General features: G+C 39.8%; 1 protein-coding gene and 1 long non-coding RNA gene across 2 annotated transcripts; one reads left to right on the top strand and one right to left on the bottom strand.

Moving 5' to 3' along the window:
* The first annotated feature begins 4578 nt into the window (after nt 1-4578).
* On the top strand, nt 4579-12941 carry LOC114629168. The gene is made up of 3 exons (XR_003712607.1): nt 4579-4854; nt 9712-9996; nt 11345-12941. It is a non-coding gene; the product is annotated as an uncharacterized LOC114629168 (long non-coding RNA).
* Minar2 (membrane integral NOTCH2 associated receptor 2) lies at nt 7001-21731 on the bottom strand. Its single transcript, XM_028777168.1, has 4 exons — nt 21555-21731; nt 18619-18669; nt 11573-11797; nt 7001-8399 (listed from the first exon to the last, which is right to left on the bottom strand). Exons 1-4 carry the CDS (start codon nt 21729-21731, stop codon nt 8220-8222), a joined length of 633 nt encoding a protein of 210 aa, XP_028633001.1. The 3' UTR covers nt 7001-8219.
* Between the last annotated feature and the right edge of the window lie 350 nt (nt 21732-22081).

Here is a 22081-nt window from a genome sequence, read left to right as displayed (position 1 = left end):
ATACACACTGGACAATCCAGGACGGCTCCTGCAGGACTTAATCAGCACGATTAATCATTCTTCTTTTAGAAGTTCTCCAGTCATTTGCTTTTCTAACACACGTGCGGCAGTGGTGCTGCATCTTGGCGCGTGACTGCCATCTGGTGGTAAGAGACGAAGATATTGGGAAATTAAAAGTGATCCCTGCTTTTTCTTTTTCTCTTGGGTAAAGATGAAAGTTTGAGTGTGCGAGTAGTAAAAATTAAGAAATGTACATTTTTAAGGCAATGTACAAAGATTTGAAGTCCAGGAGGGAATTCCTTCAGGAGGCAGTGCCTTGGAGCCTTACCTGGCAATGAGAATTTGCATCTTTTCCTGGAAGACTTAGATGCAATGTGGATATGCAGAATGAGGGAGGTTGAATTTTTCTTTCAAGTAGATTTCATCTCTGTTCACCTCTAGCCAGGCTCCTTAGTGAACTCTAGAGGAGGAGATATCTAATTATCAAGTAATAATAAAAGAAAGCTGGTTAAATTAAACTGCATGCTCTGCTACACTGCGATAGACAACAGAAATTCTGCCAACATCATTTACTAAGAAAAAAGTAATTAACCCACAGTCATTCTTAACGGTGGGGTCTAGCATTTGCTTTCCACTTTGCAAAGATTCTATCTAACCAGAATAGGCACAAGTTGTTGGAATCAGGGTATACTGTAGTTCCCAGCATGGCTGTGTTCCTGCTTACTTAACTCATATGTAACTTCTCTACTAATCCCTGCCGATCAGGAACTGAAGGACCATAAGGAAATTGTAGATGAGTGACTATGGGGATGAGAGGACATAAAGATCTCCTTTGTCGCCAGCAGCTGAAGTTCATGAAGTTCTCATTACATCGACACTTAGATCAGATCACTCGGAACAGCTGAAAGGGTCAAGTGTCTCCAGTTTGCATTCTGGCTAGGTGTTTACCAGTTCCAAAATTTAACATCTTTCCTTGAAATTATGCTCTGTATGTATCTCAAAGCAGTACAACTCAAAAGAAATGAGGTTGTGGTGTGGAGTCGGGGTGGGGGGGCGTGTCGGTGCTTTTGAAATAACAAAATGCAGAAGATAGTAGTGCCGCCGTTGCAACATTTATTAGCTGCAGCAAACTTTACATCAAGGTGGGGGATGCAGAGGCTCAGATGAGTGGACATCGGGTGTGGTGCTGTGTGACACCGGAAGTCTAAGGTGAAAGTTGTCTGGGAATGTCAGAGAAAGAGTTATCCATGCAATTTGTTTCAAAGTAGAAAAATGTCAAGGCTGAGGAAATGGCTCAATGACAAACATGAGAGAACCGAGTTTGAAAAACCAGGCTTGGCTGTGTATGCTAACAAATCCAGCATTGAGGAACCTTTGGCAGCAGAAGACAGGCCAGTCATGGGAGCTCCCTAGATAGCTTCATATTCAATGAATTGTGTAAGGGGACACTCAACATCCTATAGTAGGGGCCAAGGGCAGGTTATCCCCCAAAAACAATTGGGAGTATAGGCCCGATGCCTCATGAATAGTGCCCCCTGCTGGAGGCATGCTTAGCGCATGATTCTTAGGAGGAAATATTTTACATTCAAATATTCAAAAATATTCAAATCTTTGCTTCAAAGTGCACTTTTATCTTCCTCTCTTTAAAATTATACTTTCATTTTATTTCGAATATCAGTCTTCTTTTCTTTCCTTTTCTTTTCTTTTCTTTTCTTTCTTTACTTTTCTTTTCTTTTCTTTCTTTTCTTTCAATTCTGGGATCCAACCCAGAAGCTAATGCATGCTAGGAAAAGCATCATTACTGGGTTTAGCTTCTGTATATGAATATATTCATTTTATCAGCACAAACATGTAATTCTCTACACATCCCTACATGTCTCCAGGCTCTGCATCATGTCAGTAAGTTAAAAGTAGGGGAAGGGGGACCAGGTGTGTGGCCCACAGCTTTAATTCCAGCACCCAAGAGGCAGAGGGAGAGACAGAGGCAGGCTGATCTCTGTGAGTTCAAGGTCAATCTGGTCTACATAGCAAGTTCCAGGACAGCCAGGATTATCATCCCACCCCCTGCATACCAAAAAAATGAAGGGGAAACTCAAGCATGTAGGAGATGGTATATATATTTTGGCTAGGAGGTAAGGGCAGAGTAAGATGTGGCGGCAGTATAAGGCTGAGCACCTAACGCACACGAAGCCTCACACACTCTGGAGAGGAGAAGCCGTATTTCCACCCTGACTTTTTCCAGTCATTTGCACAGAGGGAAATTTGATCAGGCACATGAGTCACCATGTCCATAAAATGAGTGAAGAGCTGCCACTCTGGCGGAAACTGCCTCAGTCTCTGAAGTTCTTTCCTCTTGCTTAACATTCTCACCAGAAGTCCAGCCAGAGTCTGAACTAAGTGACTGTTTGGAAGGAAACAAGAACCTTGTCTTAAAAAAAAAAAGTGGATGTGGACGTAAGAATTTAGAGAGGCTGAGATTCAATGGCCCTGTATAGTTACAGTTTGAAAAAAAAATATTTTTTATTGGATATTTTATTTACATTTCAGATGTTATCCCCTTACCCCATTTCTCTCCGCTCAGGAACCCCCTCCTCCTGCTTCTATGAGGATGTGCCCCCCACTCCCACCTCCACACCCTCAAATTCCCCCCCACACAGCGTCCAACCTTCATGGTACCAAGGATCTCCTCTCCCACTTATGCTCGACAAAGCCATCCTCCCCTGTATATACAGCTGGAGCCATGGATTCCTCCCTATTGCTCCCAGGCTGGTGGTTTAGACCCTGGGAGCTCTGGTTGGTTGGTATTGTTGCTCTCCTCCTCATGGGGCTGCAAACCCTTTCAGCTTCTTCAGTTCCTTCTCTCTAACTCCTCCTTTGGGAACAACCTTGATCAGTTCAATGGTTAGCTGTGAGCATTTGCCTCTGAATATGTCAGACTCTGGCAGACCTCTAGGGAGACAACTATATCAGACTCCTGTCAGCATGTACTTCCTGACATCCACATCAGCGTCTACCTTTGGTGACTGCACATGGGATGAATACCCAGGTGGAATGGTCTCCAGAGGGCCCCTCCTTCAGTTTCTGTCCCACACTTTGTCTCCATATTTGCTCCCATGAGTATTTTGTTACTCCTTCTAAGAAGGACCGAAGCACCCACACTTTGGTCTTCCTTCTTCATGAGCTTCATATGGTCTGTGAGTTGAATCTTGGGTATTGCAAGCTTCTAGGCTAATATCCAATTATCAGTGAGTGAAAGCCATGTGTGTTCTTTTGTGATTGGGTTACCTCAATCAGGATGATATTTTCTAGTTCCATCCATTTACCTAAGAAGTTCTTGAATTCATTATTTTTAATAGCTGAGTAATACTCCATTGGGTAAATGTACCACATTTTTTTGTATTCATTCCTCTATTGAAGGACATCTGGGTTCGTTCCAGCTCCTGGCTATTATAAATAAGGCTGCTTTGAACATAGTTGAGCATATGTCCTTGTTACATGTTGAAGCATCTTCTGAGTATATGCCCAGGAGTGATATAGCTGGGTCCTCAGGTAATGCTATGTCCAATTTTCTGAGGAACTGCCAGACTGATTTCCAAAGTGGTTCACCATCTTGCAATCCCACCAACAATGGAGGAGTGTTCCTCTTTCTCCACATCCTCGCCAGCATCTACTATCACCTGAGTTTTTAATCTTAACCATTCTGACTTGTGTGAGGTGAAATCTCAGGGTTGTTTTGATTTGCATTTCCCTAATGACTAAGGATGCTGAACATTTCTTTAGGTGCTTCTCAGCCATTCGAGTTTCCTCAGTTCAGAATTCTTTGTTTATCTCTGTATCCCATTTTTAATAGGGTTATTTGTTTGTCTGGAGTCTAATTTCTTGAGTTCTTTGTACATATTGGATATTAGCCCTCTATTGGATGTGGGATTGGTAAAGATCTTTTCCCAATCTGTCGGTTGCTGTCTTGTCCTAGTGACAGTGTCCTTTGCCTTACAGAAACTTTGCAGTTTTATGAGGTCCCATTTGTCAATTCTTGATCTTAGAGCATAAGCCATTGGTGTTCTGTTCAGGAACTTTTCTTCTGTGCCCAAGTATTCAAGGCTCCTCCTCATCTTCTCTTCTATTAGTTTCAGTGTATCTGGTTTTATGTGGAGGTCCTTTATCCACTTGGACTTGTACTTTGTACAATGAGATAAGAATGGATCGATTTGCATTCTTCTACATGTTGTCCTCCAGTTGAACCAGCACCAAGAAAGTAATGTTTCAACAAACCCAAAAGAAGATAGTGGAAAAAATCTTATATATGATAAAATTACATTTATTCAGTAATATGAGGGGAAATTTGAAAACTGGTACTAAAGTATTATTTCAGGAAGAAAGGGAACGGCAGAAGCTGTATTTGGAAAGAAGCAATGGCTCAGCAAGTGTGTTAGCTGTGAAGAAATCAGCAGCAGAGTACAAACTCCATGAAGCCACATCCAAAGCTGAGAACTGCCACCTACCCTGCCTGCAAACCCAGTGCTGTGGAGGCTGGAGACAGACAGATAACTGGAATGTGCTCGCTGCTGTCAGGTCCAGTTCAGTGAAAGCTTCTAGCTTGAGGGAAGAGAGTAGAGTGTGGGAGCAGGGTGCTGGAAATACTGCTGTGGACTCTGCATGCATACTTGGGTATGTGCACACCCGTGAGCACATATTGTCTAAATTAATTAACTGCTTGATTGATTGATGATTGATTTAAAAATGTAAAGACTACCTGTACTGGATGGTTTTGTGTGTCAACTTGACCCAAGCTGGAGTTATCACAGAGAAAGGAGCCTCCCTTGAGAAAATGCCTTCATGAGATCCAGCTGTAAGGTAATTTCTTAATTCGTGATTGACGGTGAAAGGGTCCATTGTGGGTGGTGCCATCCCTGGGCTAGTAGTCTTGGGTTATATAAGAAAGCAAGCTAAGCAAGGCAGGGGAAGCAAGCCAGTAAGTAACATTCTTCCATGGCCTCTGCATCAGGTCCTGCTTCCTGACCTGCTTGAATTCTAGTCCTGACTTCCTTTGGTGATGAACAGCAATGTGAAATTGTAAGCTGAATAAACCCTTACCTCCACAACTTGCTTCTTGGTCATGAAATTTGTGCAGGAATAAAACCCTAATTAAGACACTCCCTAATTCAGACAGTTACCAGTATACAAACAGAAGACCATAGAAAGTCCAAGACAAAGCAACAAAGGTTTAACCCATTTGAAGAAATGAGGAATTAGTCACCTCTAAAGCAGTGGTTTTCACAGGGGTTGTCTAAGAACACTGGAAAACACAAATATTTACATTATGAATCATATCAGAAGCAAAATTATAGCTATGAAGTAGCAATGAAAATAACTTTATGGTTGGTGTCACCACAGCATGAGGATCTGTATTAAAGGATCACAGCATCAGGAAGGAACCACTGCACTAAAGAGATTTCTAGTGTTCGTAGAGGACGTGCAGGGGAATATAGCATTTATTCCGAGGTTCTAGCTCTGTGTTTGTCAACCTGACTCACTTCCGGTCACATGTCCTTTCTAGCAAGATAAGATAGTGTCAAAATCAGCCTTACAAAGGACATACAAGAGGTCTCAGCTCCTTACCTAACTGCACAGTGCCCATTTGTTCCCTTGTGTTCCTGTGTAATTTCTTCATGGTGTAAGTCCAGGCAAAATAAATGTGTCCTCCAGGTGGCAGGAGCTCACTCTAGTTTGTGGAGGGGCTTCGAGACCTTACATCCCCATAGGCCACTCATCAAATAATCCACTAGGTGGCAGCAACCGGAATACAATTGGGGAAAAAAATCGTTAATAGGTGAAAAGACAACATAGATCTTTCTGTTTACCTCAGAGCAGCAGTTTGAGCAAGTGAGTAAACATTATATTTTTTTCCTGGAAATTGTGACATCATTAACTTATAAGATTGCAGCACACTAACTTAATACACAAAAATAAAACACACATAAAAACAAGAAAGCAAACTTTTGCAGAGGAGCCTTCTAAATAATAAAGGGAATTAAAAAAAATGGTATTATTAAGAATTTAGGTGTACAGATTTTCTTAACCCAATTTAGGGGTTAATAAAAGAGACTAAAATAGTGTTGCTGACAATGGGACTTATTATTTATTGACTACTGCTATGTGCCAAAGCGGTATTTAAAAGCTTAAAACGAGAAAGAGAGAGGGAGAAGAAAAGAGTGGACCTGGATCAGAAACTCTCAAGCAAGCCCAGATTTGAGCATAAACCTGGACAGAGCCATTGGCGCTGTCCTCCCCATGACCCTACACTTTTTTTCTGCTGGAGCTGTTTTTCACAAGGGGAATTAGAAGTACATGCAAGTTATAAATTTGCATGCAAACAAGGACACATTGCTATTATGACTTTCCCTTATGTGCAGGACACATACCATTAATTCAGTGAGGAACAATATTGTATTTTGAGTCCGGTTACACTGAAAGCTAGCAATGGATATTGGTTTAAAAGCAGAGTAATAAATTCAGTCATGCAGAAGAAATAAGTGTCCAAAGGTATCATAAATAAAAGGGGAGGAAGGCTAGAGAGCGGAGGAATCGTAGGTGCTTGACTGGGAAGGAGAAAGGGAAGCTGGGGTGGGGGCTGGGCAGGCTAGGCACTCACATAGCTGCCTTCACATTTCTGTGGTTATCAGTCCCAATGTATTTAGAAAGCTTCATCAGGCCTTGCCTTAGACAGACACAAATAACACAGTTCAGTACAGAGGAGTGTCTTATGTGGAGACCCCTGAGCATGACTTGAATCCTCAGAGGCCAACCCCAGGCAGGGGCAGTCAAGCTTTGAACACAACCTGACAGCAGGCAGTGTCTAAGGGCATCTCCAGTGGGAGTGAGCCTGGCATCAGAGTGGCCCCTCATCCCCCACTTCCCTGCCATTCTTTCTACATTGGACTGGACTCCAGGGCAAAACGAGGGAAAACAAGCCAGACAGCACAAAGATCAGTAAGACACATTTTGCTTTGTACACAATGATTTATTGTCCAGTAAACTCTCATTTTTATATACTTTACTTCAAGTATCTTTATGAGCAATACAGCGAGATAATAAGGCGTTATCACAGGGTATGAGAGGAGGGCACTCTTTGGGAAGAAGAAAAGACTATTTTCACACACTAAATAGCATTAGGGGTGGCACTAAGAGCCTTAGGCAAGAATGTCCTGGGGAGAGAAGGCAGACACTTTGGTTCTTTGTAGCCTGGGGTTTGTTCCCAGGTATCTGCACCCAGCAGAAGGTTGTCAATACACAAAGAAAATGACATTGCCATTGAGGGAAAAGCCACTGTTAGGAGCCAACTGCTCTCTTCCCATCCATGTCTTAAGGAGTCCATAAGCCAGCTCCCTTCTCTGACAATCTTTTGTTCAGGCCTGTCATTCAGTTGAATGCTCAGGGGTGGCAGCATTCCTGGACTCTTTCCAGTGCCCTACCCCCTATTTTTGGAGAACATGTACCCGCTGCCACTGGAGGTCACACTTGTCAGTTTCTATCAATCCACAAGCACGATTAGATACAATGTAATTGATTATGCCGCTGTGACTGACCAAGTTTGTTTCTGACAAAACAACAACATAAATTTAGGTCACCAGATAGGATAACTGAGGAAATTCGAATAGGTTTGAACAATGTCTTCCCCTCACTTTATCCTCCTTTAACTTAAGCGAGGATGAAAGAAGATAAAACAAATCTAAACTGAGGGATAGCTCAGCAGAAGCCTTACTGTCACCATATCGGTTGGGCAGATGGGCTGCAGCTTCTCCAGTGCCAGGAGGAGGAAGAGGAGGAGGAGGAGGAGGAAGGAGAAAGGAGGAAGGAGGAAGGAGGAAGGAGGAAGGATGATGTGAAAACCAGGTAAGCACAGAGACAAGCAGCTGCCAGCACTTGACACAGTCTGCTCTCTATCTAAGGCTTGATTGTAACTGTATGGAGTGACTTTTGCTATTGTGAGCCTCTGAAATACCTGCTTCACAAAGGACTAACCCAGACTGGAATGACACACAGGTTTCACGGACCAAAGCAGAGAGGCCAACATAACATAAGCGAAGCTCACGTTCTAAAGGGCAATGCTGTTGGGTCACACAGTTAGCAACGCAGCAGACATTCACAACGCACAGACAGATTTTCCTGCAAATACTTAGAAGGCGTTTTAGAGCTTTAAAGATGGGTTTGCAACTTCCTTAAGAGAATATAGTGCTGAGAGTCACTATGGTAACCAGGATGCAGGACACAACGAGCAAAATCAGACCCATGTGACACAATTTTGATCGCTTGTTGCGTTTCTTCTTCTTTTTCAGCAAAGTGTCGAAGCCAGGAGTGTACATGTCCCCCAACCAAAAGCGCAGGTCATTGGGGTTTTCCTTAAAGAAAAATAACACAGGAAACATCACTAATCAGCGACCAGTCAGCATTAGAGATGGAAACTTGGGAACAAGATGACTTCAGAGGCCCTGAGGCTTTTGTATTAACACTGTTTGGGGTAGGGCTTATCTTTCAAAGCTTAAACAGTAGGCTTATCATCTCTAAATGTCCCAGATATACTGCCATAGCCTAGCTGACCAACAACATATAGCTGCAACAAATATGTCTATCTGTATTGGAATTTGTTGGGTGGCCTGCACAATCTCAGTATTAAATTGTTTGCACTTTCAAGTCAGATATATTGGAGTCTTATATCTCATGTGCTCATAGCATCTTATAAACAATGCCTACAAACCAAGTAAGTTGAAATACAATTACAATTCCTAGTTTTTGATGGACCTTGAAGACTTTCTCTTATCTTTGTAGCAGGGAAAATAATTTGGTTAAGTATCAAGAGATCCCCAACTGACTTTCATGCAAGAAGGATAATGCTAGGTGTTCAGGGTTCCTTCCACAGCTGAACTACAGTATATCTTCCACATAGAAGCTCTGGGACATGATGCATCTTTCCTCCTGTTAGCTCCTACAGGATGTCTCTGTATCACTGGCTCCATCTTCTGTTGAGTGGCAGAGAATTCTTTTTAAGTCAGCCTGTTCTCAAGTATTTCATATACTATTTTGTTTTTAAATTCCCTCTCATCTCTAACTACTTTAGTGCAGAGTCTCTGTGTCTTGGCAGGGAATGCAGTCTCATATATTAAGTTTACAAAATGTGACTGGTTTCACTTATCAACTGTAGGCCTTGCTTTTTCTTGCCTAGATGTTTTGAAGGATTTGAAATAGGCCGTCACCTTCAACACGTTCAGTGGACTTATGTCAGCTAATGGAGTCACAAAACCAGTCTCCTGTATCTGGAAGCCCCTAGGGTCTCTGAAGTAGCTTCAGAGTTAGGCTTGTAGTGTCAGGAGAGGCATGTACACCCCTGTAAGGAGCTGAGATGTATTTGGCAATGGTGATTCTCCAATAGGAAGGTATAAGTGGCTTTAATCCACCTACTTAGACGTGCTTAAGAATTACAATTGTGTTTGAAAAACCTCAGCAGAAGAATATCAACTTTCAAACCTTTGCCTGCATCCCACTTGTTTTTCATCTTGTTTGTGTCCTAATCAGACTCCTGCATTTTGACACTTTAGCGCTTTAATTTCTCTTTACCAATGGCTTCCCTAATAGAGACAATGCCCTCTTAAAGCCTCACTTTGGCTTGCATTGCTAACTAAGTATAACATTTCTTTTACTTTTTGTGACCTGAAGTTCCTAACTATTTTGAAAAGCAGTAATACACGAAGACACTTGGAGGAGTTATAGTCCATAGCTGGGATCAAGATTATAAAATTATGGGAGTGGAGTGACGAGTCACCAGCTAAAAGCAGTGGCTGCTCTTCCAGAGGACATGGATTCAATTTCCAACACCCACATTTTACATTTATGGCCATGTGTGACTACAGTTTCAAGAGAACCTGACATCCTCTTTTGTCTTCCGAGGACACTGCATGCATGTGGTGCACGAACACACGTTCAAGCAAAACACCCAGACAGGTAAAAATAAAATAAAACATTAAATAAAAGGTTATGGATTTAAATGAGGATCCCTCTCTGCTATTTATGAGATAAGGGCAGAAATACTGACAGAAGAAGTTGACATAAAGAAGTCCTGACAAGGGTGGGATGTATGTCTTTTCAGCTTCGTGAGGAACTGTCAGTTTCAGGAACACAACATATCCATTAGATTTATGTGTGACCTTACAAATTTAACTTAAAAGGAACATTTTCTCATTGCCAATGATCTTGAATTGTCTAAGTCTGAGATCCAAACTTAAAGAAGCAAACTTTTGAGAAAAAATTTGATTTTTTTTTAAAATTGGCACATGAAAATGAGAGTCTTTGAATCAGGTAAGCTATTTCTATTTACTCGGTTAGATGGATTTGAATGCAGACAAGGATGCGGCATTTGTCTCCACAGACCCCCTTGTCATCATGCACACAGCAAGGGCAGGAGAACAGGCCTTAGCTTGTGCTCAGTACTAAGTGACTGTGTGTGAAATAAATCAATGCATTTTTACCCAATAATAGGCTTAATGGTTTGAAGTCTTTGGTAAGAAACATGAGATAAAACCAAAACAAAGAAGTCAGAAAGAAAGGCATTGTTATCTTTTGACAGCTTCTCAGAAAGGAATTAAGGAAGGGATACCTCCAAGCTGGGGGATTAAGAGCTATCAGGGATTCTAGACCATGATGTATTTCAAGAAACAGACACTCAAGGTTTTAAAACTTGTATGCAGAATATGAAAGTCTATGGTACTGTCCCCATCAAAAAAAAAAAAGTGATTCACTTCAGGTGGTTAAGGTATGAACCTGGCCCAGACACATACTTTTAAATGAGGGGTAATTGGGATAACATTTCAACATTTCTGCCCTTTCTGGCCTAAGGCAGGTGGAGAGAAGTCAAGGCTGTTCAGGAATTTAGTGCTTACAGACAAGAAAAGATCCATTCTGGTTTTCAAGTATTTGAGTCTTCTGTGTAGGTGACATCAGAGGGAGAAAAGAAAGAGTAGGAGGAGAAAATACATAAGCTGGGTGAGTTCATTGCATACTTTTCCTCGTTGAAGTGTTTTATTTTGTTTGGAGACACAAGAAAAATGACCGAGATGTAAACCTGCTATCTTAAATCATTTGATGGACTCAGATGCTAATAAAACAATGATTAAGAGATTCCTTGTACAGTGCCCAAGTTCTGATCACTTCATGAGTGGTTTTTAGAAAAATGTACAGTAAGAAACTTATTCCTAAGTGATAATGAGTATAAACACTCACAAAATTACAAACTAGGGAGAAACATATGTGACCATACAAATTAATTTTAAAAATCTATCTTTTATCTTCCCAGGTCATTGCTACTTCCTCTACTCTACATTACACAGATGCCGTTGGCTTGTGCAAAACAAATAAGTAACTCCTCATAATGGCTGGGAAAGAAATAATTTCAGTGATGAAAAGGATCTGTGGTCTGGAGATTGTGTGTTGGGTGAGGGACTCCTGCCACCCCACCACAGCTTCCTAAGTTTGGGATAGATGATCTACCTCATCAGTTGGAGACCATGCTTAGTACACACACCTTCAGATGTCCAGAGAGATTTGTATGCACAGAATGCTTGTCATACTCCTCAATGGTCCACGAAGGATTCTTTTTCCTTTCTTCCATAGCTTCTTCCAAACTTACGTCACCATACAATGGGTTATTCTTCATAACTGAAGACATGGATGCTGGAGGACTCTCAGGAAGAACAGGGTTCTCCCCACCAAACCCCTTGATTCGTTGAGTAGCGATGTTCTTTTCTCTCTGTTGGGAGATTAGAAAATGAGGCTTCTGTTGTAAGATGGGCTTCTTGGTGGCAGTGTAGCCAAAATGACAGAAGTCTGCATCTGAAAACCTTTTGATTCTGTCTCAAACCCAACAGATGAAGCAATGAATTAGAAAACAACTCCTGGATCTACCTCAATCTAGAATCCCTCCATTTCAGACTTCTCTCTCTTTATGTTACCTTGTTGAGTTTAATACTTATTTCACTGATACTTTCCAGTCACAAAGAAAGAATTGTGTTCCTCAACTCATCTAGTAGATGTTGAAGAAACTCAGTCTCCCAGTGCATTAGGCTTTAATGACATTTTATGCCTTTTTGTATATTATACGAGTCATAAAAATACTTAATATTATTCTTTAAATCCTGTAAAATTAAGATTAAAAACATTTTTCAAGAACTGCAATATGGCTCAGCAGATAAAAGTTCTTGCTGCTAACCTGCCAGACTGGATTTGATCACCAAGCACTCAAAGTACAAGAAGAGAATAGGATCCCAAAGCTGCCAGTGCCTTGTTCCTTACTTCCACACACGCACAAGTCCTGGCAAGCACGTGAACACACACACAAACACACACACACACATACACACACACACATATCAATAAGTGCCAAAAACTTCTAAGATCATCTTATACCTATGTCTTGGCTTGTTATAAACAAATCATTAGCTTCTCTGTCATAGTTTAGGAGGGGGAATGGTGTATAGTCTCTTCTCCCAAATTGAAACATTCCATGCTAGACCAAGATGGAAGGTTCATTAAATATGAGAAGCTAATTATGCATCTTACCAGGCTCAGGAAACTCAATACACTGAAATTCTTCAGAAGATTCAAAGGCTAGAAGACTCATGAGTTATCTTCCCAAGCTTGTATAAGCAATAAACAACTGCTAGAGTATAGGCGTCATCTCAGTGGAGCTGCCTGCTAGCTGGCACAAGCAGGGCACTCCTGAAATGCATGTTCTGTGAGTCCTTCCCCATGCTAGATTGGGTTTTCTTGGTGCTACTGTTGGCTACGAGCCACCCATGCTCCTGTAAGGTTCTGTAATAAACCTATTGATTTGAGTCTTTTCAGTTTGTTATCATTCCCCTAACTGAGGTGGAAAGACATTTTTTTCACATCTCCCTGGCTCCAGGAAAAGTCATAGAGCAACTGAGTCACTTTAATGACATTCACCTCTATGTATCTATGGATGAACTGTCTACTGGAGGAATCAGTTGTCAACTTTCAGAATTTTAAAAATTGATATTGAAACATAATATATACATGAAAGAGAACGCACATAATAATGTATCTGCTTTTGCCACAAACTTTTGTGTGTGTGTGTGTGTGTGTGTATGTGTGTGTGCAATGCTGGTGACTGAACCTAAGAACACTGGAGATATATGAATTGGAATTACATCCTTTTGGATCATGTGTACAACAACCCCTGGTCATATATAGATGGCCGCAGCATCTCTTCAGACATGGAAGTCATACTAAATGTATAGTCATATAGACTAAAATTGTAGACTGGTGTTACATGTTATGTCCTTCTGAAATAATTGGTAAATAAAGGGGGGATTAGTTTTCATAACACCATTTGCATTCTCTTGGGCATTGGGTTTCTGTGACTTTTAAAAAATATTTATTTTATGTTTATTAGTGTTTGTGTGCATGTATCTATATGCATCACATGTGGGCCTGGTGCCTTCCAAGGCCAGAGACAATGTCAGATCCCCTGGAACATGAGCTCTAGACTCTGTGGTTGCTGGGGATCCATCTTGGGTCCACTGGAAGAGCAGCAAGTAAGCTTAGCAACTGAGTCATCTCTCTAACCCTTCCTTGACTTTTTAATAAATCCACTTGTCATATGTTTAGAAATCACTTTGGAGACCCTTTCTGACTTTAATTTGGTTTTTGTATACTAAAAGACAATTTATAGTTTATAATGCTAAGTTGTATAATAAAATAATAAATTTTATCTTAACATTTAGCTTAAAAATGAGTACCTTTATTAAGTGTTGTTCTTAATTAAATAAAAACATTTTGAAAAGAACTTAAGGTTATTGGAGTTTTGCATAATTTTAACACTATTGTTTTCTTGAAGGCTGGACAGCTTTGATCATTTTTGGAGCAGGCTAACTCTTCTGACATGCACAGATTGTCTTTGTTAAGTTCCTTTCCTTCTAGACTGCTCCTTGAATGTTAATATAAAGGTTTGATAAATGAAGAAAATAAAATGTGTGGCTCAGGAAAAGTATATATAAACTATAAGATATATATAAATTTAGAAGAATTAATATATGAAGGTATCAAAACATAGGTGTATTCTAAAGCAGAATGCAAGCCTTATTTCTAGGCCTTTTCCTTGAAAAGATGTAAATGTTTTCCTGAAGTGTGTTTTTATTTTTGATCTTCACATCATTCATATATCTGAAGGACACACCAAAGAAAACTTAATATTAAGGTTTATTGCTAAGGAAACCATTTTTAAATAATTTATATATTAATAAATTATTCAAGAATAATTTGTTGGGATTACTGGGACAAAGCTCAGAGACATAGCACATGTTTAGATTACTGGAGACCATGGGGCTTCATCCCTGAGATATTCAAATATATAATAATTATTATATAATGTAAGAATAAAAATAAATACTAGTTATGAGGCTGGAGACAGAGTTCAATGCCAGAGAGCCTACCTAGCAAGAGTGAGTCTTCAGTTCAAATAGCAGGTTTACAAAAAAAAAATGCTGTGGACCATTTGTAATTTAGTATTTTTTTTCCAAATAGATTTAATAAAATAATGAACATATGTGTAAGTCTAACTTTCTATGCTGCATCTTAGGTGAAATACTAAGAAGAAATCTTGATGATTTTAATCAACTAGATAGACTGTAGAATAAATTCCATTTAAGATATTTATTTAAAGAAGTAACACTTCAAAGTATAGCTAGACTTTCTCTATTAGGCCACACTTTGTCCTTTTATTTTTATTCATTTCAATACTAATACTCCAATGTGCAAGTAAAGTGTAACTGAAAGAGCTAGAAGATATATTTGGGCAAACAGAATCTAAAGGAGAGCATCTAATAGGCCATTTAAACAAGAGCCTCTATTATTAGACATCAAGAGCATGTAAAGTTGGTGATCGCCAGGGAGATGAAGCCAAAAGCATGCTGAAGAATACACAGAAATTGATAAGATGGTTAGACTATAACAATTTGAGTTTTAAAGTGAACTAGAGAATTAGATGGTAATAAGTTTAACACAGTTGTCAATTAACAAACTAAGAACCAATTGCAGGGGAAAGACAGAGATGTTGTTGAAATCAGAGAAAGAATAATTACCTCCAAATTACTAGAGCACTGAAAATCGTAATGGTAAGTTGACCAATCTCTTAGTGGACTCTTAGTGGACAGCTATATAAATATAAGCTTTCTCAGGAGCAAATAAGGAAAAGTCATAAGTGAGCATACTAAACCGAAGAAGGCTTAACTCTCTATTTCAGTAACAGAGATTGGCAGACCAGATTTTAAAATGTAAATTCAGACATTCAATATTTAATACCTAAGTTAGATTTTAAGAATGAAAGCAAAAAGAAGATACAGCAGGTGAGAATGAACACTGCAACCTAGACATTGTGACTGACTGGATACATACAGTTTTGTCTTCTTCATTGAGTACATGGTGTCTGGCTTCTTTAGTCTGCCCTCAAATTAGTTTGGGGTCTGGCTTTGTGAAGCAAAGAAAGTGCAGCAGAAATGACATGAGATCATTTTCAAGCTGTTTCCAAACTTTCTCACATGAATTCTGCCATGTTTTCTTTGTTTTTTGTTTTTATTTTTGTTTTGTTTTGTTTGTTTTTTGACATTATAGACAAGGATCTGAGATGACAAGGCCATAAAATAAGCAACTCAAAACCATGGTCACTGCTTGGAGAAGAGAAGGCCCTCTCCCTGAGCCCATTTGCTTGTCCTCAGACTTCTTACAATCAAGAAACACTATTTATACTCCCTGTTACTTTGCTGCTTGCCACAGTGGTGAGGAGTAGCCTCCCTCACCAATGCTGGAATTGGTGTAAAGTGGCAATTGTGTCCCACTGCTGCAGCACCTCAGAACCAGGAAGGAATACTGGAGCTTCATTCTAGCTTGATTTGTATATCTGCAGTGTGTGCAGATGATTCTCTGCATGCATGTGCTTATGTGTATACATGGAAGCACATGTGTGCAGGAGTGGACACCAGAGGTTGCATTGGGTATCTTCCTAAACTACTCTACTCCTTATTTTTTGAGACAAGTTCTTTTAGTGAGCCTGGAACTCATTGATTCAACAGGACTGGCTGAGTAAGAGCTTCAGGGGTCCATCTGTCCCACCACCACCTCACCCCAACACTAGACTGGATTATGGAAACATGACCTTGAGCCCAGCTTTTCATGTGTATGATGCAGAACTAAATTCAGAGCATCAAACTTTCATGGGAGGCATGCTACCATCTGAGCCATATCCGTATCTCCTGATATTGAAAGCTTGGAGACAGTTATTCAAGTTGTACAGTAGAAATCATTTGATATAAATGTTACTTATGGTAACCTAGGAGATAATTAATTATTACTAAGCTTAGCAGATACTTGTAAATCTGAGAATTTATGTAGTCATATATAACAAGTTGGACCATTTCTATATGACTAGAGTCAGGGAATCCAACAGGATGGTTGAGAGTGTGGGAGAAGGGTCTAAAAGTGTGGTCCTTCCTAGTGTAATAACTGTAGACCCCAAACATTGAGATGTAAAATTATTTCCAAACAAAAAAGGGGCAAAGATGAGGAAAATTTCTTACCTGTATAAAGCAACTGAAGGCAAATATTATGTTAAAGACATGGTTTTATCAGCCTCATTAGGCCAGACAGTGGAGAAATGGAGACAAGAAAGAGAACTTCCAAGGTCAGTTTGAGACCCATGCCTTTAAAAGAGCTTTAGGGATATTTTATGTGAGGAATAGTTAATTAACCTGTAGAGGAAATCAATTACTGAAGACACTACAAGGTGAGAACTCGAGTCTTTAAATAAAAAATAAAACCATCACCTATACCTCTAGTCATTTAGACATAAAACCTGAGAATAACCAAAGAAACAACATACCCAAGATTGAAAACAATAATAAACACGGGTCTCCAAATTCCTATGAATAAGTGTAAGAGACCCTCCCAAGCAATAATAAGCATGGGGCTCCAAATTCCCATAAATAAGCTCTGAGACCCTCCCAAGAGATGAGGCTGTGCAGAGAGAGATTAGGGGATCTTCAAAGAGCAGAAATGGCTCTGCCTCTGCCTTCCCTCCAGGAAAGGGGTCTGCACAAACACTCCCAGAGAGATCTCAGAACAACTTTGGAATAGTGATTTTCCTGCTGCTTAGAAAGGCAAAAAAAATTGTTTTGCTTTTTCACAGGGGACTCTGTAGATTGTCTTGCAGGAGCTGCTGCTAAGCATGGTTATCAGACGGACCCTATGTGATAGATGAGCTCAGTTGTCAATTCTGTGGGTAGAGCAGGTGTTTAGAAAGATACAAACTGTATTATAGACACATCTGTAATATATTTGAAGTATCTTATCTTAAATACAGCATCTATCTATTTAAGGTAGTGCCTGGCTAGACACACGACAAACCCATTTCCTCTTCAATGACACACAACAGTTGGATTGAAACTCAAGCTTGACTACTAACCTCCCCAACAGTACATGTGTCTTCCTCTCTGTCTTCTTGATATGCAGGCATAATGCAGATTCTGATATTGTAGAAAGGACCTCCAAAAAAAGAATTTGAATTCTGCCTTTAGGTAAAGCCTCTCAGAATGTGTATAGCAGCAATATGCCAAGGGTGCAGATGTGTTGTACACCTTATTGCATTATTAGATTTCGGTATATTTGTTTCTGCAACATATAGTAGCTATCTACTACAGAATATATAATGTAGCATAATAATATAATATCACAATATAAATATCAAACAAAATAGACTTAAAGCAGAAAGCTTTAATAGCTACAAAGGTTTTAAGTAAAAGTAGCATCAATGACAAAGTAGAATAAATATAAAATAGTATGTAGGTTATAAAATATTGTAATAATAAAATTTAAAGTAATTATTAAAATTACATATATCCATGTAAAAGATTCCTATGAATACAGACAATTTGTATAACAAAATTTACAAATCCAATCAATTGACATCAACAGTTGAAAGTATTTCATCTTATGAGTACTTTCAAAACATTGATGGTGCAATAGATTCTGAAGGAAAGTACACAATGTCGTTAATGATCTAAAAATCAACAGAAACATATCTCAAATACAAATTTTGTAAGTATTTAGACTACATTTTAAATAAAAAGCAATGGAAATGTTTTAAACTATGACACAGTGGAAATAAAATGTGGTGTTACAAAATGGAGGCCTGAAGGACAAATGTATTTGTACACACATACATACACATACCTAAACACACAAAAATCATATAGACATAAATACACATGTAAACACATACACACAAATCCACAGACACATACACATATAGACTTGCATATATGTAAACTTATATACACATGTATATACATCTAATGTCATACACACACATATACACACACGTACAGATGAACACATATATACATATGCATCCATATAGACGAACACACACAGAGACACATATGGGTGCTGGCATTGAAGGAAAACACTGGTATAGGACACAAAAGCAGTGATGGATGCATGTTAGGACAGGAAACCAGTGAATGAGCCTGTCTAGAAATAAGGAAGCCCATGTCTCACCGCTGCCTTTTCACTTCCGCTCACAGACTTCCTCTGAGAAGCCCCAGGGTTCTGAAACCAATGCAAAAAGAGTCAGGAATAGAAAAACAAAACAAAAACACCTCACTTTGATAGACTGAGAGGTCCAGCTGTGCATCACATCAGAAAAGCCAAGTTCCACTATGATGCCTTTAAACATTTTATCACTTAACTAAAATGAGTTTTTTCCTTTGTGTGTTTGTGTGTGTGTGTGTGTGTGTATGTGTGTGTGTGTCCCTGCCTGTGTGCATGTGCAGCACTCTCCCGTTGGTAGAATGCTTACTAGCATGCATGAATCCTGGATTCAATTTCCAGAGCTTCCAAAAGCAGGTACGGTGGCTCATGTCTACAATTCCAATCCCCAAGGAATGAACACAGAGGACAGATCATAGATTTAAGGCCACCTTAGACCACAGCTTGAGGCCAACCTGAGCTATGTTAAATTCTGCTTCAAATCCAACCCAAATATCGTGAAAGTAAGTAACAATATTATCTGTTAATTTTTCAAATTCTATACTATCTTTCTTCTTTGAAGAAGGAGAAGGAGGAGGAGGAGGAGGAGGAGGAGGAGGAGGAGGAGGAGGAGGAGGAGGAAATAATAATAGAGGAAGACAACAAAACTACAGGCACCCTGAATCTTGAATCCCTGGTCCTCTTGATCTTACCTAGTGAGTGCTGGGATAATAGGTGTAAACCACACACGTCTTGTGCAGTACTGAGAAAAAGCCAGGGCTTCCTGTGTGCTAGGCCAGTATTCTATCAACTGAAATACAGCACTCCACCCCCTAGGCCAGCACTTCTGTTTCTACTTCTTAAACTGTTAGAGGAAACTGGACTCCACTGTCTTTTCCTTATACATTATTTGATCTCAGTTCTTAAAAAACCGTAGAGATTTGTACACTAACTTTACAGTGATCAGACTGAGGCCTGGGCTGGTCAAGGTCAGTAAGAGACAAATCTCAAATTTCTTCCTGGAGATTGAGCCTAAATGTTTAATTGAAAAAAAATTTTTTTTGAAAATGTGGTACATGAGAATGGTTGCGTACTCTCCCTGTTTGCTTAATCACCCCAAACAGGGAGGAACTGAATTAAGAACTACTCAACACGCCCCTCTTCATCCATGCTTAGCATCCCATTCCTGGTATATGAAAAGATTTTTTTTAAAACATCGCTTTATTTCAAAATTTCATGTTCCCATTTCATATTTTATTTTTTACTCATTGAGTAAGCCAGCCTTCTAGATCCACTCGAGCAGTTCACTAGTGATTGTGAGACCACGTGCCTTCACTCGTAGTTTGAATCATGCCTACTTAATTTCCTGAATTTGCACCTGTCTCCCATAACTTCCCAACATGCATTACTTCAGTAGTGAAATGGCTTTCATGTCTTTGTTTTTGAAGGTGAAAAGATAATTTATTTGAGGTTTATCAAAGACACACTGTGGAAGTATACCTCTTTGTTCCTTGAATAATTATTTAGGCTTAATGGGGTCTATATAAAAAGATGCCTGTTAGAAATTTGTACCTCTTCAGCTTATGAGTTTTAGTTGTGAAATTCCAAATGTAGGCAGTAGATCAACCACACCCCCAAACAAAAGATGCTAGAAGATTGATGTGTCCCAGAGCTCCCGACAATCTACTGGCTGTGTGACTCTACAACATACGTCACAGACAGGAAGGTGGAGGAGGAGCAAGATGTTCTAAAACCATTTTTAATCCTTTTGTTCTGTGACATAAAAAATTAGATAAAGGAGGGACTTTATTTCATTTAACCAAACAAAACACAAAACAAGGACAAAATGGGTATACAAAAAAAGCCACAAGGCCTTGAGAATTACAAAGATTGGATGTAAAACTAAAAATAATAATAATAATAATAATTGCTTGAACAAGCTGCTGACTTACAATGGAAATAAATTGAACTCTTTATAGGATAGAGGCAACTTACATAATCATTTGAGTGTCTCTGACTCTGAATGATCTCATGACATATGTCCCAAGGAGCCTACAAACACACCACAAAGCAGTCACCGTACACCAAGACTCATGAGCAGCAACTGTTCTTAAAAGCAAACAAATTTCTGTCCAGGGAATTTGAACACTCCAAAGGATTTAATGACTTACAGGGGTTTGTAGGTCAATTACTTCAGTTCTGAAATGAAGTGTTCTTTCCTCTTTCTACACTGGAGTAGCCCTCAACGCCATTAGCCCTCATGTCTTAAAACAAGATTATCCCTGGTTAGATTAGCTGTGCCTCAGCAGGGGCCTTTGTGTTGATCTCAGCAGATGGAATTCATTAGTTTCATTCTTTTATGAAAGAACAAGACCAAAACACTCTGCATTCGATTGGAAGGTCTTATTCCTGTGGCTGGTCCATCTGCATGGACACCTGTGGAAAAGGCACATCTAAACTGAGAGCCGCCACTTTCCAAGATGGAGAGGGGCCAGTCTTTCCTGTCACGCAGTTTCCTTTGCTCCTTTGTATCAAAGGAAAGGGAGTCTAAAAGGGCAAAGGCAAGACTCAGGCTTTCTCAGAGGCAGGTATACCCTTTTCATGCAAGCATTTGACATTTTATTGTATTGATTATACCAAGAGACAGGGATTAAGTATTTCTTCCCCCTGAAGCTTATTTGAAAATGTAACAGTCGGTTTACAATGTTCTGAAAGGAAGGAGTAAATGAGACTTATACAAATCTGAAAGAAAAACAAGCAGAGAAGTCAGGGATTGGAGGGGAATGAACCCACAGAAGAATTTGCACATCAAATGCAGAGCTTACAGGAAGGGATGGGAGGAATAGGAAGCTTTTCGGTATCCCCCCCACCCCCTCCAAGTATCCTTCTTCACACGAATGAAAAAATATCATATAGTGAGAAAGAAACATGCCCCCACCCTTTATTTTTATGTCCTTAGATCTTACCTGTGAGTAGACAAGGTTTTGCCAGTGTTGTGTAGCAGGATAATGTCCACCCGGAAATCTCGCGAGGCTAGCCTGCAGAAGGGTTGAGCTCCTCATTAAAGACTTCACGTCAAGCTGCAGGAATTTTTCAGGATGGTTGTTATTGGGCAAAACAGAAAGATCCATGTCCCCTTTCATCTACCGTGGAAACAAAGCAAGGAAAGCTGCCCCTGTCAGACGCCTCCATAATTAATGAGCCTGAAGATGTTCCGGCTGAGCTGGCATCTGAAACCAGGTTTCTCTGCTGCACACAAAAGCCACTTTCTAAAGGCCACGTCAGCACACAAGAACAAAACAACAAAGCAGTCCTCCCTCCTACCTTACAACACACACACACACACACACACACACACACACACACACACACACCATGCTTGAATTGAATTGCACAAAAAAAGCACACCAATTAAAATTAGTAGAATGAGAAAATTATGCATGTGTTACACTTAATATCTCTCCCAGCCAGAGTCTGAAATGGCTATTTTGTA

The sequence above is a fragment of the Grammomys surdaster genome, unplaced genomic scaffold, assembly GCF_004785775.1.
Source record: "Grammomys surdaster isolate TR1022 unplaced genomic scaffold, NIH_TR_1.0 278, whole genome shotgun sequence".
NCBI classification, from domain to species: Eukaryota; Metazoa; Chordata; class Mammalia; order Rodentia; family Muridae; genus Grammomys; species Grammomys surdaster.
The sequence above is the reverse complement of the archived record's forward strand: the minus strand, read 5'-3'. Positions and strand labels throughout refer to the sequence as shown.